Source organism: Gadus morhua, chromosome 21, assembly GCF_902167405.1.
Source record: "Gadus morhua chromosome 21, gadMor3.0, whole genome shotgun sequence".
Taxonomy (NCBI): domain Eukaryota; kingdom Metazoa; phylum Chordata; class Actinopteri; order Gadiformes; family Gadidae; genus Gadus; species Gadus morhua.
In genome coordinates, this window is record NC_044068.1 from 13,036,986 (window position 1) to 13,064,970 (window position 27,985).

Genomic DNA, 27,985 nt, shown 5'->3' on the forward strand with positions numbered 1-27,985 from the left:
GTTTTCATTCGTATAAAGCTTTTGCCCATGGCCCTTTTAAAATATGCCGAAATGCATTTCAAATACTAAAATATTCTTGGGAGGTCAGTAGCATTTATGTGACTTTGGTTGATTGGCTTGATGTCCATTGGGAACTTATACACCGCCACTCAGACTTCCCCCAGAAACCAAATAAAAACTTAAAATATATAAATACAATAAAATAAAAAGAAATTCAAGTATGCCAAGACAGAAACCCCAATGTTGTATTTCGGATATATTTATATAGCGCGCGCGCGGCGCTCTCTCTCTCTCTCTCTCTCTCTCTCTCTCTCTCTCTCTCTCTCTCTCTCTCTCTCTCTCTCTCTCTCTCTCTCTCTCTCTCTCTCTCTCTCTCTCTCTCTCTCTCTCTCTCTCTCTCTCTCTCTCTCTCTCTCTCTCTCTCTCTCTCTCTCTCTCTCTCTCTCTCTCTCTCTCTCTCTCTCTCTCTCTCTCTCTCTCTCTCTCTCTCTCTCTCCTGCCATTTCTTTCAATTGTCCAACTGGAAGAAATGTAGTGTGCATGCACACTACATTTCTGGTCTGGGGGCCCTTAAGTATTTATGAAGATAAAAACAAAGATCAATCATACAAATTCGAAACAGATCCCAAAAAAGCATTGGCCTACACTGTGATGGTGATGCATACAAATAGCTTAAATTTAATGAGTCCAACTTAAGGAGGTTTTTAACCTTAACCTGCGACAACTGCACAATTTCACTACAGCCCTCGCTTTTGGCATCACGCAGGACACAAGTGAGGTAGAGGTGTTGTTTTTCCAGACCAATAATTGTGTTAAGAGAGACTGATGATTGAATGACCCTCAATTAAATTATAGCCACGGCTGCAGAGAAATTGTTCCATAGCGGACGTTAAATAGTATTATAGCATATGCCAAGAAGTGTCAATGTCAGTCTTGGCCATGCAACTTAAGAGGGTTGGCTTGTGAAGTCATATGTAATGTTTAACAGAGAGTTGTGTGCGTCTGGATGAAAACAGACACAGAGGGACAGAGAGAGAGACAGAGAGACAGCGAGAGAGCGACAGAGAGAGAGACAGAAGGGCTTGAGGGTTAAGCCTGCCCACTACATCCCAAAGGGACAAAAGAGTTTTGTTTGCCATAACCCCCTTGCCATTGTGCTCTAGGTTGGAGTGTGGAACAGTAAAGTATGGAGGGCTGCCTACTGCATCGTGTGTCTGGGCCCCCAAAAGGAACAGAGAGAGAAAGAAATAAAATAAAAATGCACCGATGATGTTTCAACTCTTGCATGCCCCTTAACAGCCAAACACACGATTGAACTGCATAAGGAAAACTTTCATCCTGTATTGTAACTTTTGGCGAAGTGGTGTGTGTGTGTGTTTGTTTGTCTGTGTGTATGTGTGTGTGCACGCCTGTGTAAGCGGTGGATTACAACCCCGACATGAACAAGTATTTGTCTCCTGAAGTCCCAGGCACGGCCTAGGAAGCACCAAATGACACCCTCCCTCCCTCCCTCCCTCCCTCCCTCCCTCCCCCTCCCCTTGTGTGTTCTGCACCAGAGCTGCAGGTGGTTGTTCTTCTCGGAGATGGACAGAGGGAGGGAAAGAGAGGGAGAGAGTGGAGTCCTGAACCCGGGCTAGGACTTCTTGGGACAGTGCGTTGTGGCGTCCGTGTTCAGCACCTCTATCATCGTCCTACTGGACGGGAAAGTCTCCGCTACCGACGGAAGACTCTGGTACCAGCTTGGCAAGCTGCAGGGGTAACGAACACACATTCACACACGACCACACATAAGATGGTGTCAAGCTAAGCCCATTGACTCATCAAAGAGTACTACAGATTGTTGGAAGGATGTTGCAGGACCATTGGCTGTTGGCTTTCTTTATCAATAACAAATCTCCGTGTAATGCTATTACCCATGATGAGGGAATGATTTAAAAATAGAAAAACAAATGCAATTTTGGTTGGAGTTTCTATTGATCCTATACTGTTTGGCATGGGGCAAAAGAAACAAGAAGAAAAAAATGACAAACAGCACAGGGAATCAGAATTATATCAGAACAACATACAAGCGGGAAAACACATTAATCGGCTCACCTTTTAAGATTCATCCAGCTCTTGGCTGTTTTGCTGAAGCCGTCCGGACTGGGGGTGGTCATGGCCTCGAAATCCACCAGCTTATCCCCCCAGAAGAACATGTGCATCCATCACACACACACACACACACACACAAACACACACACACACAAGCAAAGAAATCCATTACGAACAACTCGAAGCACGCCATTCATACAATTCAGACGGTAGTAAAGCACGGTACCTTTCCTTTGGGGATCCTCCCGACCACCTCTTTCCCACTGGCCATCAGCGCCCCCATCACCACGGAGTAGGCCACCACGCTGGGGAGAGGAGCACAGCGCTCAGCGAGGAGGACAGAGAGAGGCACCAGCCGAGCAGCATAGCGTCTGACGCACATGACTCGTCAAGGCGTTTTACACAATGTACCGCCTGCAATGCGAACACCTTTGGACTTTTTTTTACAATTTCTTGTTTTCTACAGACCACAAACACAGAATGACTGAAATCTCTTCTTCCCCCTCATCACCCGTCTTGTCTTAAAAACGTGACCTAAATGTTTGGGCAATAGTAGAAGTTCGAATTGCTATTTCACGTCCTCATATCTGTACGGAATGGTTCAAAGAAGTTAATGCTTCTGCATCTGAGATGAAAGGGAAGTAAAGGACCTGTCGCTTTTTGCCCTAATATGGAGCTAGTGATCTCAACTACCCAAACACCCTGATCCCAAACTGAATATGACTGTGTAGAGAAAGCAATATGGAGACAGCAGTATGGAGACAGCAGAATAGAGACAGCAGTACGGAGACAGCAGTACAGAGACAGCGGTACGGAGACAGCAGTACAGAGACAGCGGTACGGAGACAGCAGTACAGAGACAGCAGTACGGAGACAGCAGAATGGAGGCAGCAGAATGGAGACAGCAGAATGGAGGCAGCAGAATGGAGACAGCAGAATGGAGGCAGCAGAATGGAGACAGCAGAATGGGGCCAGAGGGAGCAGCAGCAGACGGTGTACCTGGATCCACGGGACAGCGGCATGAGGTTACAGAAGTAGTACACCAGGGACAGTATCAGGTTGCACACTGCGTCTGCGTCCTGAAAACACGGCCGAACAAAGAAGTGTCAGCACAATGCATCAGAGACAACAAAAGATAAGCCAGGAAGCGGTGCAACCAAAAGGTAACCCTGGGTAACCCCTTCGACGGTCCGGGCTGACGCCAGCTCTGTTTTAAGAGACCGCAGACGTGTGCAAAAAGAAGTGCTGCACGGTTTTAAGAGGTAACCCCATACGGCAAACTTCTGCTCAGTTGTGGTCCGAGCAGAAGGCAGCTGGTGATAATTCAGGAAGACTTAACACCTGTTAAAAGGACATTCATCATCATTGTGTGGTCTCAGTGTGTCTCAGTGGTAAGACATGTTAACCCGGTGATAGCCTTGGCAGCTTAAAAGGTGACATATCATACCACCAAGTGTGAGAGTGATTAGCCATTACAAGCCGTTTTGAAAATCGGCCTCTCCTGACATCACAAGTGGGCGTGTCCAACTAATCACACCACACCTGGTGGTGTAATATGACCCCTTTAACAACGCCACAACAGATGAGGACAGAGGACAAGCGGGTTGGACTGATACAATGTGTGGTGTGATTGGGTTGTGGGGGGCGTCTTACACCGAGTTCGGTGGACAGCATGAGGGTTTTCCCCTTGGCCGTGAGGTCCTTGTAGATGGACTCGATCTCCGACTGGTACTGTTGAGTCCGCTGCTCCGTGGTCTGGGTCTCCACCGAGAACAGCATGTTGCCCACCCTAACACACACACACACACACACACACACACACACACAATTAAAAGGTTAAAGTGTTGAACGAGGAGTAGTGATACACTCAATTACTCACTACAACTTGTCTCTTCTGCCTTTCATTTTTTAAACAGTGAGTGTTTAAGGTGCAAATATAATCAGAAGCCTCATCCACTTGGGGACATAGAGAAACGGCAGTGGTAGAAGAGATACACTCTGTTAGCCAGACTCGAAGAACGAGTGGCAGTTAAGTTTGGAGTGCGTAAATAGCCCTGGGATTTAAACACAGGAATAAGACCAAGGGCCTTACTTAGAGGAGTGGAGGAACTTGCTCCAAAAAAGGACACCATAACACGCATCCTTAAGGCAAGTTTGATGGAAGAAGGGGCTCTGGCTGCTGATTACGGTAATGAGTTACCAAGCACAACTGTTTCAGCAGGGGGTAGTTTCACTTAAGCAGCAGAAGGAGCTGTTGTTACAAATGGAACATGAGAAATTTAAGCAACAAAGGGAGTTGGAGCTTGAAATAATGAAACATAAAACGAAACAGGCACAACTTGAGATAGAACAATGTAAACTGGATCTAGTTGAAGAAGGTAAAATAGGAAAAACTGACTAAATACTGAATAACTAGTTCTCCTGGTTCATCTAGGATGGACTTCACTAAGAATCTGAGATTGCTGCCTAAATTTGATGAGAAAGTCCCGGACACTTTTTTTTTTCTATGTTTGAGCGTCTCGCTGATGCCCAGAATTGGCCTGATAGTGAACGTATTTTGCTGCTTCAATGTGTCTTTACAGGTAAAGCCCAAAAGGCATATGCAGCATTATCAGCAGAACAATGCACAGGGTATAAAATGGTAAAGGAAGCCGTCTTGAAGGCTTATGAATTAGTTCCGGAAGAATACTGGCAGCGATTCAGAAGTTGGAAAAAAGGGGGGAAGCAAACTCATGTGGAGTTTACAAGTGAGCTGGTGACACATTTTGGTTGTTGGTGTTCGGCATCCAGTGTTGTTTCCTTTGAAGAACTGCGTAACCTAGTTGTTACGGAACAATTTAAGCAGTCTGTGCGTAGCTTCATAGCTACTTATATCAATGAGCGAAAAGGTAAGACTCCTGTCACAGCGGCCGTACTCGTGGACGAATATGTATTAACACAAACGGATCTTTGGGGAGCAAGGTCAACGGCTAAGATTCAGAGTTGGCGGGGAGAAAGATGTATCCGATTTGAGTCTGGGTTCTTTACAGGGAGAGCAACGCACATCTGGGAACAACGGACATATTACAACTTCTAATTATTGCCAGCGAGAGGGTCATTGGAAGGACGAGTCCCCCTTGCTAAAATCAAAAAAGGGTTTTAGTACATGGCCTGCTAAATCTGCTGGGTTAGCTGTTACGCTTAGTAGCTCAAGATCAAGTACTGATAAAATTGTCTCTCCGTATCAGATGCAAACTAAAATGTTGTGCACAGCGGAAATTGCTTCACGGTATGTTCCATTTATATCAGATGGTTTTGTGTCCCTAGTTGACAGCAGTGAGAAGGTTCCTGTAAAAATGTTGAGAGATTCTGTGGCATTATACCATCATCAGGGAGTCGGTCTTGCATTTCTCTCCAAACTCGGACACAGGGAGTTGTGTTCCAATCAGAGGAATGGGATTGAACACTATTTTTGTGCCTGTTCATAAAGTACGGTTGTCTTGCAGTTTGGGACAGAGGGACGTGGAAGTTGGTATGCGTCCAGCATTACCAGTCGATGGTGTTGACATTATTTTAGGCAATGATTTTGCAGGAGCATATATGTGGCCTGATGCATCAGCTTTTGAGGTGAACCCTGTAGGGGCACAGGTTCTGGAGTCCCTGAGCAGTCAGTGTCTGCTGTGTGCGCAGTTAGTCGTTCTATGAGTGTGCTACCTAGTGTTGACGTGTCAAAGGCTGATTCAGGAAAGGGTAAGGATGCCGAATTTGCATTAATGTGGCCAACTGATCTTGTGTGTTTCTCGTGCAGAATTCGTGAAGGACCAGAATGGAGATCTTTCAATAAAAGAACTGTTTGATCAGGCCGTGCCTTCTCGCAATGTGGGAAACAAATCTGGAGGATATTTTCTCCAGATTTTTTTTCTGATCTGCTGATGAGGAGGTGGATCCCTCATGGTGAGAAGCCCTTAGCTAGAGCCCTTAGCAAATTCATTTCTGTGTTTGGGATCCCCAAAGTTATCCAGAGCGATCAAGGCTCAAATTTCCCATCTCGGTTGTTTGCCCAGGTCCTCCAGCAACTTCACAATAAACATAATAAATCGTCGGCATATCATCCTCAAAGTCAGGGTGCACTGGAGCGATTTCATCAACATTTAAAATCATTACTCCGCGCTTACTGTATTGAGTTGAAGGTAGACTGGGAACCTTGGCACCTGTTGGCCAAAAATCTGCCATGTTAATCTGTTGAAACCCTATCATGCTCGGTTGTTGTCGTCTGACTCACTGTTGAATGTGGGCGATTCCAAAGCATGTAACAACCCCACTCTTTTGGTAACCACGGTTAATCCCTGTATATTCCAGGTATTGGCAGAGCTCGAGGAGGAAGGAGATGTGCCAGGAGATGGGGTTCTACAACCTCGCCTAAAGAATTCAGAGACACTATAACTTGTCTGACTCCTTGGAACATTTGGAGGACAGTAAACGTGATCAGTTGGTGGGCATCCTTCAGTCCTATCCCTCTCAGTTTTCGGACACGCCTTCTCGCATTCACTGGATTGAGCAAACAGGATTACGGTGTGAACCCCGTTCTTACGGAGGGGGGTATGACAGCCCTCTGGCACCTCCTGATTCAGTGATCAGTGTAATGACTATCACCCATGCGGCTGAGCTCCTCAGCTATATAAACTGTAGGAGTCAGCCACTTGATCTCTAACTTGGGTTAGCTTTGCTTTGCACATACATTACATTCTCCACTCGTCCCCACACAGCACTCATTACTGACTACTGATTGACATGCATCACTTTAATTTACTTTATCTTTAGTTTGTTAAATAAACAATTATAGTTGAACTAAAACCATGTGTGGTCTCCTCCTTGTCATTCCCTTGAGCCGGGCTGTGACACTTGTCTCCCCCCATCCGCCATGACCTCATTAGTAAAATAGAATATAAATAGTTAGGAGGGAGAGAATCCAACGAGTGGTCTCCGAGCAGCGTGGGTCTCACCTGTCTCCCGTGATGGTGATGGTGAAGCCGTCGTACTCTTTCCCCGGATCCTTCATGCTGGTTACTTTGGAGTTGACCGTAAATCCATCTCTGGTTTTACTATTGAACTGCTTTAGGGAACAAACACACGCACACGCACACACACACACACACACACACACACACACACACACACACACACCTGCATAAATCCAAACCCCTACTTAACATTGACCAGCTTGATCAAGGATCAAAACGTGTCCGACTCAAACACAGACCTTAAAAAGACCCATCTACGCTATCAGTCACCGATGGGTAATCAGGGTGTGAATGCAAAGATACAGGGCGGGAGTCGGATATTTTTTTCCAAATGCTAAATAAAGATAAGACAAAAACCCAGATGAAGTTGGTTCTGTGAACCTCCCTCCTTACCTTCATTATAGGAAGCAGGTCCTCCACTTTGTTCACGTTCTCCAGAGCTTGTCGGACCTCTACCAGTCCCCTGGGATTGTAGGCTCTGAGACAGAGAGACGGCACAGGCTTGATATGGGAGGTCGTTATGAAAGGTAGAAGGAGATAATTGGTTCAATTGGAGTGGGTACAATTAAAGCTGTTCACTTCTGAACAGCTCACTTGAGAGCCTAGATCCCTGAGGACTATGGCATTGTGGTCACGGGCCGGTTAATGAGAACAACAGGGCTGATGACAGTATCAAACAGCAGCACAGAGGAATGAATTGAAGAGGCTGCAGAAATACCAGCGGCTCATGGAGGAGCTCCGAACCAAAGGATGGAGACATGGGAACAAGCAGCCCCCATAAGCACACATTGACCAGAGAGATCTCTGGATCCCAATGGAGAGGGGGACAACAAGGTGGCAGATGAGGTGATCGAACCAAAGGATGGAGACATGGGAACAAGCAGCCCCCATAAGCACACATTGACCAGAGAGATCTCTGGATCCCAATGGAGAGGGGGACAACAAGGTGGCAGATGAGGTGATAAACATAGCTTGTATAATATGCATTGCATAAAATAAGTAATTATCGGTCATAGAACAGTTCACCTCGCCCCCTATGTAATATGCAACAAAGCGCTGGAGTAGGCCACTCACCCGTGGTACACTAGTATCCGATCCTTAATGAAGTCAAGGATGTTGTCAAAGTAGGCTAGATACCTGATGTTTATGATCTGTCCTCTGGAACAAGGGAAGCATTTGAAAAAAAATTAGAAATGAGGAAAATGTAGTTTTCTTGTAAATGATACCTTGCTGATTTTTTTCTCAAATGGAGGTCAGTGCTGCAAAGTACGGGCTGGGGTTACCAGGGTGTATTAGTGTGTGTGTGTGTGTGTGTGTGTGTGTGTGTGTGTGTGTGTGTGTGTGTGTGTGTGTGTGTGTGTGTGTGTGTGTGTGTGGGACAGAGTTTTAAACTCGATACCTTATGAGGTTGATGTGATTATTAAAGCCTCGACTGAGACTCCTGGCTGGCATCTGGTCTAGCCACAGAACTGGCTGGTCTGGATCTGCAATCCTACACACAAACACACACACACACACACACAAAAACACACACTGTTTTATAGAGAAAAAAGACTCAAACCATGGCAACACGAGACCAACACAAAGACCCCTGCTGGTGCCCCACCTCCTCCACTTGACGGCTATGTCGAACATGTCCCGCCACTGCATCTGCCGCGTCTTGCCGTTCACCCGGACCTTGGAGTTGCTCCACGTTCGGTGCATGGCCTGCATCACCTCCAGGGTCGCTAGGCCCATGGCTAGTTGGGGGGGGGGGGGGGGGGGGGAACAGCACTTTCAGACACTACTCAACAGTGCAAACCGTGCTATCGCTGCAGTGCGCTAAACCAAGCATTCGAACGCGGGACGGCAAAACAGCCTTTGAATCTACCACAATTTGGGTTTGTTCGAGGGAGTCAGTGCTGTGCATACAAAGCACGAGCCGGTACCTCTGTGTATTCTCCGGTTGGGCAGGAAGCCCGGCGTGTTGTACTGCATGAGCGCCCCGAGGTGGTCCGCGGTGCAGATGAGCTTCTGCACCTCGTTGCTGTAGCTTTCAAAGTGTTGAGGTAGGACGTCCCTGGGGGGGGCAAACAGGCAGACCACAGGGCTCATCCTCGTCCCAGCTTCACAAATCAGATTGATGGTCAAATAGAACCATGAACTAGGAGTCTGCTTGAGGACTTCCCATTAACAGAAGAAAGTAGCTAATATCCAATTATTGTTGGTAAACTATGGAATGAATTCTAAATTCACGGCCGTTCCCGGGACTGACTTGATGTGCGGCTGCAGGCCCGGCTGCTCCTCATAATCCTCGATGAGGAAGGGCAGGTTCTTGGCCCAGTGGTTCTTGAAGTTCCCCGGGAGGTCCTGGTCCACGTTGTACTCGGCCACCGAGACGTCCAGGTGGGAGTGCAGGTAACGAGAATACTCTGAAGGGGGACGGAGAGGGATGGCGAGAGGGAGAGCGAGAGTGAGAGACAATTTGTAAAAATGGCAGGAAGTAGTTACAGGAAGCGGGGGAGGTAAAAATAATAAACACTGCATGGGGGTAATGAATGTATACAATCTCTACATAAAGATTTTCATACAAAATATAGATTTTAGTAAATAGAAACTGATTGAGAATATAAACAAAGTGATCTTTGGTATATTACATAAACACGGCAAAAAAATGAAACAGATAAGTGAGCGTACCTCTGAGGTATTTCACTTTGAGGTATTCAGAGCTGGCCTTCTGGCCCAGCAGGGGGTCGTTGAGCATGACCTTGGTCTGGGCCTTGATACCCTCGTAGAACTGGCCCATGGCCACCTGACTGAGGCCCTTCATGTATTGGCACACCTCGTTGTAGGGCTCCAGCTGAAGGCACCGCTGTGGTGGGCAGGGGGTTGAGAGAAAGAGAGAGCGAGAGCGAGAGAGAGCTTTGAGTATTTACTTTGTGGTTAGTTACGTCTTATTGTAAACTTAACAGTTTACAAGGGTACACTACACTTAGCGGTCGACTACCAGACACTAACCCTATGTTTAGACAGCGCACGCTGTTGACACGGATCGTATGATGGCCGCAGTCTGTGTGCCAACGCATGCCAACGGTGACCTATTTTGCGTTCAAACTGAAAGCGGAGCTGGGGACCTGGATGTACTCCACATGCGGCGGTTGCGCCATACCTTGAAGTTGCCGATGGCTTCCCGCAGCGAGCCATGATGGTAGAGCATCATACCGCGCAGCTGCAGGGACTGGATGTGGTTCTGGTTCAGCATCAGGGCCTTCTGGAAGCTCTCCATCGCCGCCTCAAAGTCCCCAAGCTCTCTGCAGAGGGGAAGGGAATGCAGAGAGGAGGGGGATGCAGGAGATGGGAGATGTATAGATATATATTAATATATACACACACACACACACACACACACACACACACACAGACTGTATAACCACATAAACTCCTTCAAGGTGGAGCCGTTCAAGCAGTACCTGTACGCCTGCCCCAGGCTCTTATAGGCATCTATGAAGTCAGACTTGAGCTTCAGAGCCTCTTTGAACGTTTCTATGGCTTCCTGAAGGGGGAGGAATATAAAAAAATAAATAATAACCGAGAAACGAGGTAAAGGGGTTAGTGAGCGTCTTCTAAATAGGAAGTTCAAACTGTCCAACCTCACAATACTATTAATAACTGATCTTTAAACATAGACAGTTACTGAGATAGCATTTGTCTGAGAATATTGTATCAGCCTTGATCCTCTAAATAGATGATTGCATGCAAGCATGAAATGCAACCATAGATGTAGATAGCAGAACAAGCATGTCTAAAAGGCCAAAACACATTATTAGCCTAGCCATTACTCTTAAGCTGCACTAGCTTGCCGACACTAGCGTACCTTTAGCATGCCTCTATGGAAGAAAGTGAGGCCCTTGTACAGCATGGCAATGGGCTGGTTCTTCTTCAGGTCCAGAGACTGTTGGAAGTCCTCCATAGCGGCCACGTAATCCTGACACACACACACACACACACACACACACACACACACACACACACACACACACACACACACACACACACACACACACACACACACACACACACACACACACACACACACACACTTTCTGAGGTTGTGTATTGAATCCAGATAACCAGGTTAAATCTGAGACTATTTGAATACACGCTCGGAGTTGGACATTTGTAATGGACAGAGTGAATTTATTTTCCTCCCTCCTTGCTTTACATGTTAACAACCAATTCTATCATACTTCCTCCTGGCATTGCATCGTGAGGAGGACGTACACAAACACACCACCCACCTCTGATATGAAGAGCAGGGTCCCCCTGTGTCTGTAGAGGCGCGCTGAGGGCTGCAGCTGAATGGCCTTGGTCAGGTCACCCAGGGCCTCGCTGATACGGCCCAGCGGAGATAGGATCTGGACAGACCACAACACACGCACACACACACAAACACACGCACACACTTTATCCGGTAACATGAAAATATCTGGCCACAGCACAGGAAGGCACACCAAAGAATTTCCAACTACTTTGCATCCGAGTCTAAGCCCGACCAATTGCATTACTATACGTACAAAGCACACTCGTTAGGACGATTAGGGAAACGAGGTGAACCCCACTAGAAGAGAAAAGCCTTATCTTTTCCAAATCGATCGAAAACTACCATAAATCAATGCCCCACCATGGCAATCGTGCAATCAAACTCATCCACTGTGACGTTACTAATCTAGATATGGATTAGCTCTGCATACCTAGAAAGATGGTATTAGATGGATTTAAGAAAAAGCTTAGAAGCCACACACTTTGTTCTTTGCCTATCCATTGGCACATAAAGTTCACATCTTTCCACAATAGACATGCATCTCCAGTTAAATGACTAGCTTATAATGGACATAAACAATTATGGATTGATGTGATGAGAAGGGGATTTTAAGAAGTGTATGTCTACAGTGGCCGGTCGAGCCAGTGTTGAATTGAAACCATGACAGACACTTTTTTACAGTTTACTTTTGTTTAATTCTGAGTTTCTGTTCGCCCACCACAAACTTAATGATGACCGCCACTAGCCACATGATAGTGCGAAACAAACGCAAAGCAAAAGAAAGGGACACGCCCCGTCCACCCAGATATGGGCACGCCCACTAACAGACTTTAGACAGGAATCTCTGACTACCTATCACACCCTGTGTTGCCCACGCAGCTGGCATATGCGATATCTACGACACCATCAGATAACGCTGGGGATATTTTAGTCCCCCGGCTGTCTTGTGTTTTTTGTTTTTTAAAGGGAAGGACCTCTTGACCTCCACCCCCGAGTGGATCGTAGGGCTGTGGGGTGGGGGAGGAGGGAAAGGGCTCTCACCTCTGCTCTCTGCTCGTAGACCTCGGGCCAGTTGGGCTCCAGCGTGACGACCCGGCTGAGCTCGAACAAGGCCAGGTCTGCATTCTTGATGTCCTGGGACAGAAGGGCCAGAGTGCAGACGTTATGGTGGAGAAGGGCCGCCCATGAAAACTCAATAGGTTTCTTTCTTTGGGATAATTTGATTTCATACCGGCCAACACTGCCACGTTACATTACGCATTACCGCTCACATTGCTTATGGTTAAGCAAACTATGTTAAAGTTGAAACCTGCCGCTACGGTAAATGCAACCAACACAAATGAGGCAATGCACTGACTAAAAGATTGCAAGCTATGCACGTCATTATAATGATTATTATTATTATTATTATGCATCTTTTTATATAAAAGTTTGAAATCATTCAGATCTCAATACATTGAGAAGAAACGACGGGAGTAGATTTATAACTGCAATGTCAAATGTGCATAACTCACCTGAAGACTCTTCTTTCCATATGCTATGCCTCTGCCATAGATGGCACTGACCAACTCTGGTTCTCCCTGGTTGGAGGACATAGGGGTGAAACAGCGGGCGAGAGAAAGAGAGAAAGATATTGAGGAGATGAAAACTTTGAAAACTCCACCTTCACTACATAGTGTTTATCAATGATTTGACATTAAGAAGATAATAAAAAGCCACCTAGATTACATGAGAACAATCCTTAAAATGGGTGCCCCATATGCATTGGAAGACACCAAACCAGTGATAGGGTTTAACTATGGGGTGATACAATCAACTGTCTTTATTTAAAGTTGACTGCTGAATTACGAGGCGCTTTGCTTGCCAACTGACCTGTAGCAAGAGGGAAAAGTGTTTGATGGCTTCGTCGTAGAGGCCGTTGCCGATCAGCACGTACCCTATAGCTATAAGGTAAAGGAAGCGTGCAAGGGGACAGGTGTTATAGCAGCATTGCAGCAGGAAACATTCATATCAACCAGAATTTGCTTAAGTTTTTTTTAAAACAAGCAAAACCTTACCAAGCTCTTCGTTTGTGTTGTGGTTATCCACAGGGAAAGGTATTTTTTTCTGTTCTATGAACAACTTGGCCTGGCTCTGTGAGAGATAGGCAAACATATTCCAATATATATATGATATGGTTGAGGTAGAGTAAATTATTATTTTTAAACAAAATAATCCTTAAATAATCCTTAATAATCCTAATTTTAAAGCTCAATATCCATTGATCTACACGTATGCATACATCAAGGTATTTGGACAGATCTTAGATGCATAAAAAATCAAAATCAATAACAGTGATTCAAGCTAAAAAAGCAGTGCAGCAAATGCAATAACATTGCTGCCATGTTTAAACTGGTGCGACTCAGTTCTCTTTTAGCAAGAACTGCTCATAACTATGCTGATGGTTGAAGCTAGCATTCAGCTGATTTTGGAATCTTGTTTGTTTGCATAGCTTTCTTCCCCAAAACACTTGGAATCATAAAAGTGTTTACAAAATTGCACAACATTCAAATGGTCAGCTCTTTCTACTAATAATATCATTTACATACAATGGGGGAAAGTAACCTTCGCCATCCCTTTCTCAACTGCTGAAACACTACTCTGAGGGGCAGTCAAAAAAGCTGTTCTGTAGAGAAAAGAGGATCAACTCAAAACTTTGGCGGATAGACAATTGAAACCACAGGGTAATGGTGTTCATGAGGAAGTGAAAGGTTATGAGCTCTGCCGAAGCGAGCGGATATTTGTGAATGTGAATTTATTTAGGCTATATGTAAATGTATGTAAGCAGGCATTCACTCTGATCTTACCAGAATCTTCTCTGCATTGAGCGAGAAGACCGATTCACAGGGAGGGTTGCTCCCTTCTTCACAGTCTGGGTCTTCCAATTGCAAAATGGAGGATTCTTTATAAAAAAACAAAAACACAAGATCAGTATCATGTTTATAAAAAGATTGAGAGAGAGACTGCGAGAGCAAGTGAGCGAGAGAAGATATAGTATTTATTTATTAACTTTGAAAAAGGGACAGGGAAAGGGAGATGGGGGAACAAAAAGGTTCAAAACAAAATATGTGTACTTTTCCCCAGTGCAGGACTCAATGTGCTCTTTACAAGATACTAGGAATCACATGCAAATGCTACTTTGCTCAATGCTGATCCGGTTTCATTTATTGTTTTCGTTCTTTTTCAATGGTACAGAGAAGGTACGAATTGGCGTTATCTTCAAAGATCAGAGTAACGCACTGACGACGTCCATGCAGTTGTCTATTCATTGACTGTGTGCTTTATTCAGAGTACACTCAGCTTTCGTGCTAGAACAACCAGAACACCGTGACAACTGACAACACGATGAATGCATGCATGTTGGCACCCCAAAACAAGATGACGTCAACCAGTAAATATCATCCATATTAAATCATGCAACTGCACTAAGTCACCAATTAACACTGCAGAACGTTTTTGTTTTTTTTACCAACATTACTATGATAGTATGCCCATTCACACAAATACAGACGAGACACTGCTTTTCAAGGGTCATAGTATCCTTCTCTGACCATGCGTTTGAATGTCTAGCAAACCCATCGCAAACATTGGACTAGTTATATCTGCGGGACTGTATAGAGGACAGAGAATTGGCTTATCCCGTCTAGTAAACGTTAGCTTATGACCGGGGGTTAGCCAAGCACTGACAGTTGTATCATAGAGGACGTGGCAAAAAGAGATCTCACCGCAGTCGGCGGCGTATTCCTCCCACTCCGAAGGCGAACTGCATCCATGTTTGTGCAGTTCACTATTGAAAAAAGTAAGCGTAGAGAAATATTCGGTGGAAAAGATTGCTCGACACAAGTAAAGAAGGGAAAGCACTAGCACAACAACAGTCCGGCTGGCAGGTGCCATATTGTGCTTCATGTGTTCAGTGATGAGAGCGGAAGCTCCTGTAATGTAGTTCAGCGGTGAACACTCGCTCTCGCGAAAAGGCGGAATCCAAACCGCGGGCTATAATCAGAACTACATTTCCCGGCGGCCTCTGCGAATGATCCAGGAAGGAAGTGGTGAAGCCGGTTGTCAATTTCTTGCCAGGAACGAGAATGGAGAAGAGTGCCTTTAGATGTGTAGAATGTAACAAGAATGCTTTGGAATTACATAGGGATTACAGCAATGGGATCTTAAAGATCACTATATGTGTGAGTTATGTGTGAACGTTTTGGGGGGATATTATGATTTGTTAAACCATATCTGTTTAATTCTGTAAACTGTAAACATGTGCAGATGCTCTTGAGTAACTAAAATCGGACACAGAAGTACAACTTGACTCATAGCCCTGCGTGTGTTATTCTTCTAGGATTCTTGTCAAAAGCCAGTAGACAAGTACATAGAATACGACCCTGTGATCATCCTGATTGATGCTATCCTTTGCAAGACACAGGCTTTCAGGCACATTCTGTTCAACACCAGCCTCAACGTGAGTATTACAAATTCAAACGAATCAACTTGAACCCTTTGGGATCATATAATAAATATGAACCAAACGTCTATTATCCAGGCTAGTCTTTCCGGATGAAAGGTCAGGTTTTAAGGAGTAGCCTGTAGTTGTTGCTGTATGCCAACTGAAAATACAACAACAATCATACATAATGGATTCATGGATCCATTCCTAACCTTGTTTTACCCCCCCAGTAGACCTTCATGATACCTAACCAGAAATGGTTTCCTATGAAGTAATATTTTACCATTAATTAACTAATAATTTATAATTAATGTTCATCTTTTAATATTAAGCATCATTATCAATATTTTGGTGGCCTAGGCATTTAAAACGGAAGACGCTTAGTTCTTAACTATTGTTTAGCATTAACATAAATTATAGAAAACAAATTATATTTTACATTGTTGATTTCTTGGGATCTTTATATCAAATTAAGTACAGCCTTGATTTTGCCTCACGTACCCCCAGCTGAGAATCACTGTCTTGTCATGACTGTATAAAACATTATATCAACACATGACCACCTTCTTCCTCTCTATAGATCCACTGGAAGTTGTGCGTCTTCTGTCTCCTGTGTGAGGCCTACCTCCGGTGGTCCGTACTCCAGCAGGGCTCCGAGCAGAGCAGCGACCCTGCAGACATCATCAGATACACAAAGGAATGGGACTTCTACGGCATGTTCGGATTAGCCGCCCTCGGTAAAACAGGAGCACCGGAGCAGGAAGGGAAATTGTATTATTGTGCTTGTTGTGTAGCGTAAGAACTGTTGGAAAACTGTATAGTAATTACTGTGCCTGCCAAGGAGGTGATAGGATGGCATGTGATATAGTAGATTCACATAATCCACTTTGTTTTTACTTAATCAGTCATTATGGTGAATGTTTCCCGGGATTAATACAGCCAATGCCACATTCAATCATCTAATAAAAGAAAGTTAGCGATACAAATGAATAATATATATTCTGACTTGTCGGCAATCCAGCGATTTGTCAATTAATTATGAGGTTTGACAAATCTGTTTGTGTATGGTTAATTTTTTTCTTCTCAGGAGTTTCGAAACACATTACTGTTACCAAGATAAACATTGGATGTGCGTTTTCTGCCGGGTAATAGTATATAAAAAAAAAGGCTGTACACTAATGTCTTCTTATTAGAATTCTGAAATGGGAAAAAGCTAGTACTCTGATCAACAAAGAAACTTTTAATGTTTAAAAAGGATTAATTTATAAGACACTGAAGTTTGTCCACCCCTGTCCCCTGATGCCCACTGACTGTTGTCCTCGCTCCTCCCCAGAACTCATGGCCTTCTGCGGCGGTGTGTTCTGCTTCCTCTGGCTGAGCGTGGGGCTCCTGGGCGCGAGGCCTCAGCCACTGGACCCCCAGCAGCTCCTGCGGGCGCTACTGCTCTCCTGCTACGGCAAGGTCCTCGTCATCCCCGCCGTCATATGGGAGCACGACTACTCGCCGCTGTGCCTGGGACTCATCAAGCTTTTTGTGCTCACCTCCAACTCCCAGGCCATCAGAGGTAGGGGAACGTTCTCGTCTCTACTCTTTCAATAAGTAGCCCTATTTGTTTGTTTTTACTGGCCAAATGTTCAAATATATTGGATTGGGTGGATAAAGGGTGGATGGGTGGATAAAGGTCACCCCTATAATAACCCTCTTGGGTATGGACCAAAATCAATGTTTTGGTGAAATAGTTGTTATGATCTTATGAAACAGATGTATAGTTTTTATATATCTTATCGTCCAGATGATGCTCAGACTGCTCTGCCCCCTTTCTGGCCCATTATGACATTTGTAATAATGTGTGTACTTTGAATGATAAAGCTAAGTCATTCATCGACTAGTACACAGATAATTATTCTTATTCATAGTCATGCAGCAAAATGTAAAGTAAACTAGTATTAAGTAGTAAGCAGGGGGTTATCAACACTGTATTCTGAAAGATAGTTTTAAATTGTCATCCATGCGAATGATCTTTATTTATATTTTCTTTTTTTCATACATAATCCCAGCAGGGGTAACAACGTCTCTCCACAAAACAGATGCAACACTGCATTTTCAAAGCATGAATCTCTGTCTAGATCAGGGGTCTCAAACTCAATTTAGCTGGGGGCCGCTGGAGGTAGAGTCTGGGTCAGGCTGGGCCGTATCAAGTATTCCACAAAAAAAAGTAGCACAACTGACCCAATCTAAGTTAATGATCGGGCTATTATAAGATCATGTTGGCTATGTAACAACAGGGGACATTTCATAGCGGTTGGTGGAAACCGGGAGATTTTAGCGTCCTTTGGCTTTTGTCGGGACTCAGGACACGCAACTCAAAATTGGGACTGTCCCGGCAAAACCGGGACATCTGGTCACCCTATCACGACTGATAAAAAAGAGTGGCATGCCACTCCGTAAAAGTGTGTGTTTGACAACAACGCGCAGGCCGCACTAAAACTAAACTTTGATGTCAAGTAGGGGACCACAAAATATAATCCCGCAGGCCTCAATTGGCCCCAGGGCCGCGAGTTTGAGACCCCTGGTCTAGATGAAATAAACAGAAACACGGGCATTTACTACGACAAGATTGTGACAAGCGTAGTAATAAGATTTACCTCTGCCTAGTAATATGCTTTATATCCAGAAAAAAACGACACCACACCGCATACTAATGAATTTCACCCCTGCTGCCTGTCCTCTCCTTCTAGTGGTTCTCAATAGCAGCAGGCGTCTGTCCGTGATGGCTGTGATTGCCGGCCTGCTGTCGGAAACCTGCATGGAACTGGTCTTTCAGAAGCTCCCGCACTTTCTTCCGAACATGCTTATCTTCTGGTGATCCAGATGATGCTGCATTAAGGTGCTTGAATGCAGATGGGCGGATACAGTGGCCGACTGGGAGCAGGTGGGACTTTTTATTTTGGCGGAACAGTTCCAGAGCTATCATTATTCGGCTGAACACAACCTCCCCGGACCATCGAGGTAGAAAAACAATCCACTAGATGCTTGGAATACTGAGCCTGGAGAGCTTTTGAGGTGGAAATCAAAGGGCAAATCTTGTTTGGTTTGGTTTTCTATCGTTTCATTGTTTTAAGGGAAACTCGTGTAGATCCATGGGATTAGTTGGACTCCTGATCTAAATGACTGTTAGACCTGGTAAATCCACATCTTGGGTCTTGCTTTAGCCAAATAAGGCTGAGAGCTTGCAAATCACCCAATGCTGGCTCACTGTTTGGACAGGATTCAGACAGTACTCCACGCATTCCTCAGCCTAATAGAAAAATACTACGCTTAACTTCCTCTCTCCCATGTTGTCTCTCTCTCCCAAGCAAGAAATTGTCATTGTTGGGGAAATTCAAGAGGAGCTATTCTTCTATGACACTATCTTAACAATGAGAGTTTGAGTGGCGCTTGGTGAGGGGAAACTTTATATGTCATCTCATGTTTGAGTTATACAAGCAGAGGTTTATCTTTTGTGATGTACTTATATTTGAATGCATATTTTCTCAGGAATCTCTCCATATAAACTTCACTACCTAACCGATTGAACTGATTTAAAAATACTTTTGGACATAACAACATGCAAGTATCCTTGAAAGGTTGAAATTGGAAACGCCACGCAAGCATTGGGAAATTGTGTGTGTGTGTGTGTGTGTGTGTGTGTGTGTGTGTGTGTGTGTGTGTGTGTGTGTGTGTGTGTGTGTGTGTGTGTGTGTGTGTGTGTGTGTGTGTGTGTGTGTGTGTGTGTGTGTTTTTGAGGTGACAACATCCCAATTTGTCTTCTTTGTCTAAATGGCTGTAATGGTTTGCTGTTTTAAAAAAAGAAAGAAAAATAATTCCATCTCATCTATGCCAAAATATGCACTCTTGCACATCACGCATGGCTGAGTGTATGCGTCTGCAACTTGGTAGCGCACACTACACGCCCTGCAGGTTGCAACACGTCTGTTCAGCAGAAGCAGCTGGTGTAAACAGCACACTAGTGTGGAATGTGTGCTCCTCACCCATGGGCGTATCTGCACTGCGCTCCACTGCCACTGCAGAGAACGGTGTAGTCTGCGTTCCAGTTCTGCCAGATACTAATGGGGAAATGAGGGAAGGTGGACTGGTCTATCCTGAAGGGACACTGTGTGTTGTTTCATATAAAACCCAATAAATGCAGTTTATTTTTCTTGAACCGACAGATGGTTAAGTGTCCTTATCAGAGACGTTATTTTCATATGGTGATCGTTGAAGAGTTTCCTGAAAGTGTATGGTCACTTTCAGGAAACTGACTATACTGACTTATAGGCTAAAATAATTGTATGCAGGGGCTGTGTGGCCTGCCTCGTAAGAACAAAAATGAAAGAAATGCCTTTCTATATCGTCTAATAATCCAACAGATATTCAGTACCAGGAAACAACCCAAACTAATTTTGTAAAGGTAAAACTATCAGATGCAAAGGCAATCCTTGTGTTTTTGGATTGCCTTTGCCTTCATGGATCTAAACGGAGGTTAAATGAGTTATCTAGTTTAGTCTGTGCTGGTTTGGTTTCCAAATTCAATTTGCACATCACTCTTAAGAGGAATCCCCACAGAGCCATTAAGAACCTTATGGACTTCCGGAAGTGATTACCTTTTTCAGGTAATTAAATGCAAATGTTCAAATTGCAAAGCTGTAATACAAATAACAAATAGGATATACAGATATACATTTGTATTACAAATGGACATTAAAATAAAATCTGTAATGGACATGGCTTGCCAATACTCCAGTGATTCACTTTTCAGGCGAATACTGAGCTAAAAGTAAGACAGGGCAGCAAGATCTTATACAGAGGACTAGACCAGGAATCAAGTCTGCCCACATGCGCATTGGAGAAGAGACCTTGAACTCTTGAACTGCCGAGTCAGAAGACACCTCATGTCAATGTACCTCGTTCTGATGGCTTTCGCTGCTATGGCCAAAATCACTTCTTTGCCATTAGAGAGACATTATGGTCTACATTATACTGGATTCAATGTTCACAATAAAGCAGTATTTGTAGATGTAACGATTCTGTTGCACACTTTCTCAACGTCAATGTGTGGAGAGAGTGAAACCCTCTGTTGACAGAGTGACCTTGGATTATCTCTAAACCAAGATTACATTAATCTGCTCCTAATCCTCTAACAGGTGTCATGGCCCAGAGGGAAGGAAGGATGAAAGAGGGATGAGAGAAATGCAGAAAGGCATATTTTTCCTATTTATTTATTTATTTATCTTCATTCATTTTTAATGTAGGGTGCAAAGAGGACACGCACAACTTCATGTTTGATGTACAAAGGCATTTTAACGTCTGAATGTTTTCTGGGATAATTCACATGCAAAGAAAAACAACACACTTGTAACAGGAAAGTACCAATTCACTTTTATTAAACTCATTTTAAGGTATCATGTCTATGATAAGATTACATCAAAACAATCTTCGAAGAAACAGTAGTATGGTCATTCACTGATAACACCGCTGCTGCAAATGTTTACAATAAACTGAAGGAATTGTATCGCAATCTAGAGATGGGTGATCATTTTCAATCGTATAACATTATTAGAGTGTATAGGTAATGGTCATGTTTAAATTTGTTTTGTCTCCCATGATTCTTCCACCATTCCTGGTTTTTCATTGTCCTTATCGTTGTTCAATGTATGTTTTGATACTGTTGCATGAAGTCCCGGGGAGGTGGAAATTTGAACGTTGTAGAGGTATACCGGAACAGACCAATTAATCACCCAGCCCTAGATTGACATATATATATATATATGTATAAAAAAGACACTGGTACACTACATTCAACTAATGGTTATAATGATGTATGGTATACATAGAAATCGGTTAACAGGTTTTGCTATATCCTGATTGGGTTGCATTATGTCTTGAATACTCAGTACTGTTTTCTGTTTTTAAAGTAAAGATTTTTACATTTCCATTTCTCGGTCAGTTCAGGGATTTATGTTCCTCTTATTGGCATTTATATTTGGCTACACGTTTAGGGTATATTTAGGGTGTACAGTTAGAGATGAATTCATGTCACAATTCATTATGCCAAAATAACACTCAGGATATAAAACAGGCGTCATCAAATTGAATTAATTTGACTTTCATTCACTTCCTTTATGGGAATCCTTGGTCTAATACAATTTGATTGATCTACAGCCATACTATTCAACTGATAATATTAGTCGGACTGTTGTTGAATTACCATTTGCTGGTGTAAAATGTAAGGCTTGCATTACATATGTTTGCTGTGCTGGCTTCGATTTTCATTTTTTTTACATTACCAATACAGTACATTGAGCACTATGTGCTTGTTCAATAACAATCATAGCTTGCAACAAGTACTGGGGACCAAACAAGACATCAAAACCGAAGTACAAGGTGTGTGCAAAGAAACTGTCTGATATACCATTCAAAACGAGAAATAGCACAAGTGTGCATTACCTTAGCTTATGCAATAACAAACTGACACAAAAACCTCTGCAAGGTTAAACTAGGTGCATCTCAAGTACATCAAACATGAGAACATTGATTCCGTGTTTACATAATTTCTTTGGTAACATTTTACAATAAGGGGACTTTATTAACCAGCTACTAACATTAGTTGAGGCAATAATAAGCATCATGATATAACATTAGAATAAGGGTTAGGGTTAACCCTAACATATATTGTATAAATCATATCATCTTATCATGAAGACAATTAGTAAGGGATTACTAGAACATCAGCTAACTGTAAGTTAAAATGTGTGCATTAAATAATGTTAATTAATGGTAAATGAATGCACCCCAATTGTAATGTGTTACCACTGTTCGGAACCATAACAGAGGCGGTCGGCCTGTCGACCACCGAGCTCATGAAGGCACTGATCACACGCTGTGGAGCCATGCGAGGAAAGACCTGATTCAAAAATCGAGTGAACTCTGCTACCAGGCTAAGCACTATGATATAACAGGCTTTACAAGTCAGATGAGTTTGGTTTTTTCCCCACAAAGCAAAGGGAATTAAATTATGTTAGACATTGGCCGAACTGGAAAGTTTACTTTCAAGCAATTTGGGCGATCTGTTGGTTTATTGGGGCACCATCGGATATGTGTGAGGTAAGTGGTAATATTCTCAAAAGTACACAGTCTTTATAGAGATGTATTATCAGGTAGCCTCTTGGAGCCGGGTGGGACTTTGTCTGGATGGACTTAAAATTTGCAACAATGAATGTCTGGCCACAAAGGTTCACAAGGAAAACATTAATTTTCTCCTGATAGACTATCTAGTGCTGGCTCATTTCCAGCGGTGGGCCTGTGACAGGGGGGTGCTTGATACGTTGTGCAGTTAAAATTATATCACAACCCTGAATGAGGTTGCATGATTAGGTCAGTACTTAATACTGCATTTACTTTCCAATTAAAATGTTACAAAGTAGGAATTTCAGCTCCTTATGCTTTATGCCAAATGAGGCCTCAGCATTATGCTGCATGTCAGTCATACCAATACAGATTGTACAGCCACATGTCAAGCCCCTTTTCTTTATATAAAAAGTACATTGCTGTTGAAACATTCCTTACAATTGCGTAACTATAAAATGCATTCGAACAACATTACCAATTGCGTCACAAGCAATGCAAAGGGCATTTTACGCTGAACATTGCTTTGTCTGGTTACACCAACACTATCATTTTACTTGAGTGTTTTTTGAATATCCTCTTGGTGTCAATAAAACTGGCAAGTAGTCACCTATAGAGCATCATTGAAAACATTTCAGCAACAGGTTAGGTAGAAATTTTATAGAGATGGCAAAATAAAAACGTCCTGGTATTTAAAGCAGTTGGCCTTGCTTTAGGGATCCGAAAGATTGGTAATTTCCTTCCTCTCCACATAAAAGGGAATGTCCAGACATTGTGGCTAGTTTCAGCCTCTACTATGGAGAATGACAATGGAAAGGTTCAGATAACTTATGATTTTTGGTGCGAGTGTTTTACTCAAATATGCTGTAAAATTATGCCAGGAAATAGAGATGCATTGATAAGGTGGCTACAGGAACCTTGGCAGCCCCATTCTAGGCTTTCAAAAATATAAATAATTAGCGGTGGCAGTAAACATAGGATATCGGAGGTGTCCATTTCAAAAGAGAAAACCATTTTAGTAACTTCCTTTTTTGCATTATTGACCACAGTAACATGACAAATGTTTACTTGGAGAAAATAGTTGGTGTTGCAATACAATTACTACACTAGCAATCAACCAATTTTTTAAAAAAATGCATTAAATCCACCATGCTAATTAAACACGTCCCCAATCCCCCAACACCTTGTTGCGTACATCCGCATATAACCCAAATGTTTGCATATTTGGAGTGGCTAAAGCATAGGCTTTGACTGGCTAAATGCTGCAGAGTATGTGTTGCTAGCATAATTCATACAGAATATTTATAGTATGAACAAGCAGGGGAAACATTCTCAGCTGGTTATAAAAGTACCCTGTATTCAGATGATTAAAGGCGATATGGTTTACCCACAGATTATGGGTGATGATCAAGACAATGATCAGATGCTAGGATTTTGGAATATTTCAGAAAAAACATTAACTGCTACATGTCGAGGGGAACCAGTGCAAACACATCTTACTGTATACCTTTGTATGCAAGGTATCCAATTAATCAAAGGCTTGGTTTGTGTAATATGGACATCATTTGACCTTATAGTACTAGAAGCATAACCACTCTAGTTCCTAAGCATCGATAATGTCCTCTCACCAACCAGCCAACTCAAATGTCCAGGTTCAGAAACAACATCTCCATTGATTAAGGAAGTACCAGTAGCCTGCTAAATGCTATAACGGACACTTGGAATCCCAAAACAACTTTTATTTATTTTTTTGAGAATTTAATAGTTCAAAAGAAAAATTATATTTATATTAGATAATAAATAATATAAATTTGTTTATATCTTTATATGTCCAAAAAAAAAAGTTTGAAGGATAGGCTAGAAAAAGAGAATACAGTTGAAGAGCAGTTCGGAAAATAACAATGCATTTGAGTATTGCCTCAATTTTAAGTCTTTAAAAAAGGATGAAAGACCCAATCAAACTCCAGTCCCATGTGATTGAGACGAGGCTGATAGTTCTCCTCCCTAGAATCCATACGGCACCGGGTCAGGCAGAAGAGGAAGAAAACAACTAAACAAATCCGTCCCTCAAAATGAAACCAAGCTTTTCCCCAACGCAAGCAGATTTTTCCTTCTCCCTCGTGTGCTTGCGTGAGGAAAGATTCGCGATTCCCTCGGTCCGTTTCAACATCCATCCCAGGCCTACCAAGTCCCGGGGTGCGTAAAGCCCAACCCCCTCCAGCCAGTCCCCGGGAAACGCCATCGTCCACCAAACCATCACATCTTGTGTGTCTGTGTTCGTATCGGCCGCCCGTAAGAGCGCTCAGATGGTGACGTGGAACGAGTCTTGAAGCCAGCTTCCTCCAGCCTCCTTACTTCCTCCCATGCCGTTTTTCCCACCTCCGCCACCGCTCCCGTTTTTCCCGGTGCTGCCCAGAACCGCCGCCGCCATGCCCTCGCCGTCGTCACTGTCGGGCGGCAGCTCGCCCGTGGGCGTTGCGCCGGGCTCGCCGTAGTACTCGTCGTCCTCGTCGAAGTAGCCATTCTCCAGCAGGCCCGAGGCGGCGCTCAGGTCCTGGCAGCTGCCCTTGTACTCCTGGATGGACTCGTGCAGCGACCACAGCTGGCACAGCAGTGACATGTCCTGCTGACGCAAGCCCACCTTGGAGGGGGAAGAGGGGCAAGGAAGAGAGCGTGATGATGAGGGAAGGAAACATTAAAAACACATTGGTTTGTTGTGTCACATTACGATCTTGTTTGCTCACTGACTGGCGCCAACAAACCTACGACTGGGTAACTAATGTTAATTAATGCTGAGGTAATTAATGCTGTATTTCTTTTCCTTTTAACAAAATGTTTCCATGGCGAGGATGGGGTTGCATTTTTGCATTAACCAGTTAAAACATATTTTGGATAAGATGACCATGCAGATAGCAGTATTCATTGTTCAATCTGAATTGGCAACAACAATCATGAGAAGGTACCGTTTACTACAATGTAGTCCTGCGCCTCAAATCAAGAAAAGAGCCAATGTTGACTTCTTCTAATCTCATGAATATCAACACCACATGGATACATCAGCCAAGTTTACAGAGCAGCGATTGCGGGCCTTCCTGTAAATTAAAACTTGTTATGAGCTTGACTGTGCCACAGAGATGCCCTAAGCAATTTTTTTTACCACCTACACAAAAGGCTCCACAAAACAAGCAGACTGTTGGCTCCACTTTGTATGGTGCAATGGCAGGTTTAACTCCCACAGGAAATCACCGCTGTACCAGCAGAGGTAATTAAGGTGAAACAAACCTGCCGAAAGTCCCTTTACTTATTCAGCATTAATATACCAAAACTACAGAATGAGGTGTAAATGGCATGATTATTTCAAGAACAAACCAACAAATCTTCAATCCCAGCCAACATTGGAGATTGTTACAATTGACCCCAAGCATGACCTGGGTCACTAGGCCAGTCTGTTGACACCCACACACATTTTTTTTTTTACCCCTTTAACATGGACAAAAAAAAATGCAGTGCTTGTGGAACACGATTGATGTCTGCTGCCTTTGAGGTCTCTACTACAGCATCAAATGGGAACGTCCCTCAACCATGCAACCTATAGGCAATAGGCTTACTTCTGGGAGAGTAAAAAGTGTTTGCCTTTGGTTACTGAGGAGAATGATGCCTGCATCAAGCAAAACATGTCCTTTTTATAACAATCGCTTTTAACCCACAATGACAGCATTAGCTGCAGTTGTGTTTTCTTTGAATAATGTTAGCACATTGCAGTCCAACCCTAGTCAACAAAGCAGTGTCTGAAAGATTCCTTAATGTCTTTAGACCGGATTTGGTATTTCACCACACAGGTGTTTTCAAATCACTGAAAGAAGAAAGATGAAAGGAGAAAACGTTCAGTTTTCTTTTTTTGATGAGAGGCCACTTGGAACCCCTTGCGGCCCCCCCTGCTGCGAATGTGTCTGGGGGTACGGGGGGTTTCTGAATGTAGTGCACAGGCCAAAACTAGATCTTTTAATTGTTCCACGAGTTATGTATGTGTTTTATAAAGTTATAAAACATTGACACTGACTGAAATTCAACGGCTCTGATGGCCGGATTTGGCCAGAATCAAACCTCGGGATGGGTACAGGCTATGTTGGATAGAGAAATTATTCCCAGACGTTAGCCCTGCTGTTACTTTGAACATTGCTTCTCAAAAAGATTGTTGGACAAACGAATGCCAAATTTCCCGCAGATTCAAACAAACTGTATGCTATTCCTAATGTCAACTACGGTATGTATTTCTGCCAATTATAGGCCTACAATTGGAATCGTCTGCAGTGCCAATCGGAACATATCCAGCAGTTTAACACACGGATTTTGTTCAATCTCAACGTTTAACAGAAGATGATCATAAAAAAAACACTTCGGAGGGTTAAAGAAACACATGCGAAAGCAAATCACCATCTCTTTCCGGAGCAGTGCCAGAGCCGCGTCGAGGTTGGCCGGCTTGTTGGTCAGAAAATGGTCGGTGTTGTTTCGCCCTCGGCTCAGGTCATCTTGGATCATGGTTTTCTTCACATACATTCTCTCCATGTCTCGCCAAGAGCCACCGCTCGAGTTCAACAAGCCGCTCAAGCTCTTCGGCAGGGGCGGCAGACCGTCGATACAGGCCATGCCGCCCACCGTACCATTCGCCGATTTACCATTCATCGTTTTTACGCTTATAAACGGGGGGACCGGACAAAACAAGCACTTCCCACGGATAACCGCGTTTCTAATCGTTAAAATATATCAATGTAAAACCATCTCCTGCGCAAAAAAAAGGAACGACGGCGGTTTCCCCTCACCCAGAAAAGCCCAGGCAGTAATCTGGAGGTGTAGCTAAATCCACTTCCTGTCCTTTTAACACTGTGGCTGAGTGGGCGTGTCCCCGTGACGAGCATGGACGGCTGGGCGATGATTGAATATTCATAA

At 43.6% G+C, this 27,985-nt stretch overlaps 3 protein-coding genes across 4 annotated transcripts; 1 reads left to right on the top strand and 2 right to left on the bottom strand.

Moving 5' to 3' along the window:
- Positions 1-655: 655 nt before the first annotated feature.
- ttc13 (tetratricopeptide repeat domain 13) lies at positions 656-15,366 on the bottom strand. 2 transcript variants are annotated; one of them, XM_030344636.1, is made up of 23 exons: positions 15,156-15,366; positions 14,238-14,332; positions 13,449-13,524; positions 13,264-13,334; positions 12,906-12,971; positions 12,433-12,525; positions 11,369-11,485; positions 10,945-11,055; positions 10,541-10,623; positions 10,240-10,381; positions 9,768-9,942; positions 9,346-9,502; positions 9,020-9,150; positions 8,698-8,830; positions 8,491-8,583; positions 8,166-8,249; positions 7,485-7,569; positions 7,074-7,180; positions 3,745-3,880; positions 3,091-3,170; positions 2,318-2,396; positions 2,095-2,174; positions 656-1,748 (listed from the first exon to the last, which is right to left on the bottom strand). In XM_030344636.1, the coding sequence occupies exons 1-23, from the start codon at positions 15,334-15,336 to the stop codon at positions 1,634-1,636; spliced, it is 2,490 nt and encodes an 829-aa protein (XP_030200496.1). In that variant the 5' UTR covers positions 15,337-15,366; the 3' UTR covers positions 656-1,633. The 2 variants fall into 2 exon arrangements, with proteins under 2 accessions (XP_030200496.1, XP_030200495.1); XM_030344635.1 differs by having other exon boundaries at positions 7,074-7,183.
- A 93-nt stretch (positions 15,367-15,459) lies between these two features.
- arv1 (ARV1 homolog, fatty acid homeostasis modulator) lies at positions 15,460-20,084 on the top strand. Its single transcript, XM_030344637.1, has 5 exons — positions 15,460-15,611; positions 15,770-15,889; positions 16,455-16,611; positions 17,208-17,438; positions 18,613-20,084. The coding sequence occupies exons 1-5, from the start codon at positions 15,516-15,518 to the stop codon at positions 18,738-18,740; spliced, it is 732 nt and encodes a 243-aa protein (XP_030200497.1). The 5' UTR covers positions 15,460-15,515; the 3' UTR covers positions 18,741-20,084.
- Positions 20,085-21,269: 1,185 nt separating this feature from the next.
- Positions 21,270-27,912, bottom strand: fam89a (family with sequence similarity 89 member A). The gene is made up of 2 exons (XM_030344638.1): positions 27,473-27,912; positions 21,270-25,679 (listed from the first exon to the last, which is right to left on the bottom strand). The coding sequence occupies exons 1-2, from the start codon at positions 27,719-27,721 to the stop codon at positions 25,341-25,343; spliced, it is 588 nt and encodes a 195-aa protein (XP_030200498.1). The 5' UTR covers positions 27,722-27,912; the 3' UTR covers positions 21,270-25,340.
- Positions 27,913-27,985: the final 73 nt, after the last annotated feature.

Excerpts from the sequence above, each read along its gene's own strand:
- ttc13 (XM_030344635.1), bottom strand. The coding sequence starts at position 15,336 with ATGAAGCACAATATGGCACCTGCCAGCCGGACTGTTGTTGTGCTAGTG. Across the intron at positions 3,171-3,744 it reads TGCTGTCCACCGAACTCGGT|GACGCAGACGCAGTGTGCAA; the intron begins GTAAGACGCCCC and ends CCGTGTTTTCAG. Across the intron at positions 2,175-2,317 it reads GGAGGATCCCCAAAGGAAAG|CTGGTGGATTTCGAGGCCAT; the intron begins GTACCGTGCTTT and ends TGGGGGGATAAG.
- arv1 (XM_030344637.1), top strand. The coding sequence starts at position 15,516 with ATGGAGAAGAGTGCCTTTAGATGTGTAGAATGTAACAAGAATGCTTTG. Across the intron at positions 15,612-15,769 it reads TCTTAAAGATCACTATATGT|GATTCTTGTCAAAAGCCAGT; the intron begins GTGAGTTATGTG and ends TTATTCTTCTAG. Across the intron at positions 16,612-17,207 it reads GTTCGGATTAGCCGCCCTCG|AACTCATGGCCTTCTGCGGC; the intron begins GTAAAACAGGAG and ends GCTCCTCCCCAG.
- fam89a (XM_030344638.1), bottom strand. The coding sequence starts at position 27,721 with ATGAATGGTAAATCGGCGAATGGTACGGTGGGCGGCATGGCCTGTATC. Across the intron at positions 25,680-27,472 it reads CACTGCTCCGGAAAGAGATG|GTGGGCTTGCGTCAGCAGGA; the intron begins GTGATTTGCTTT and ends TCCCCCTCCAAG.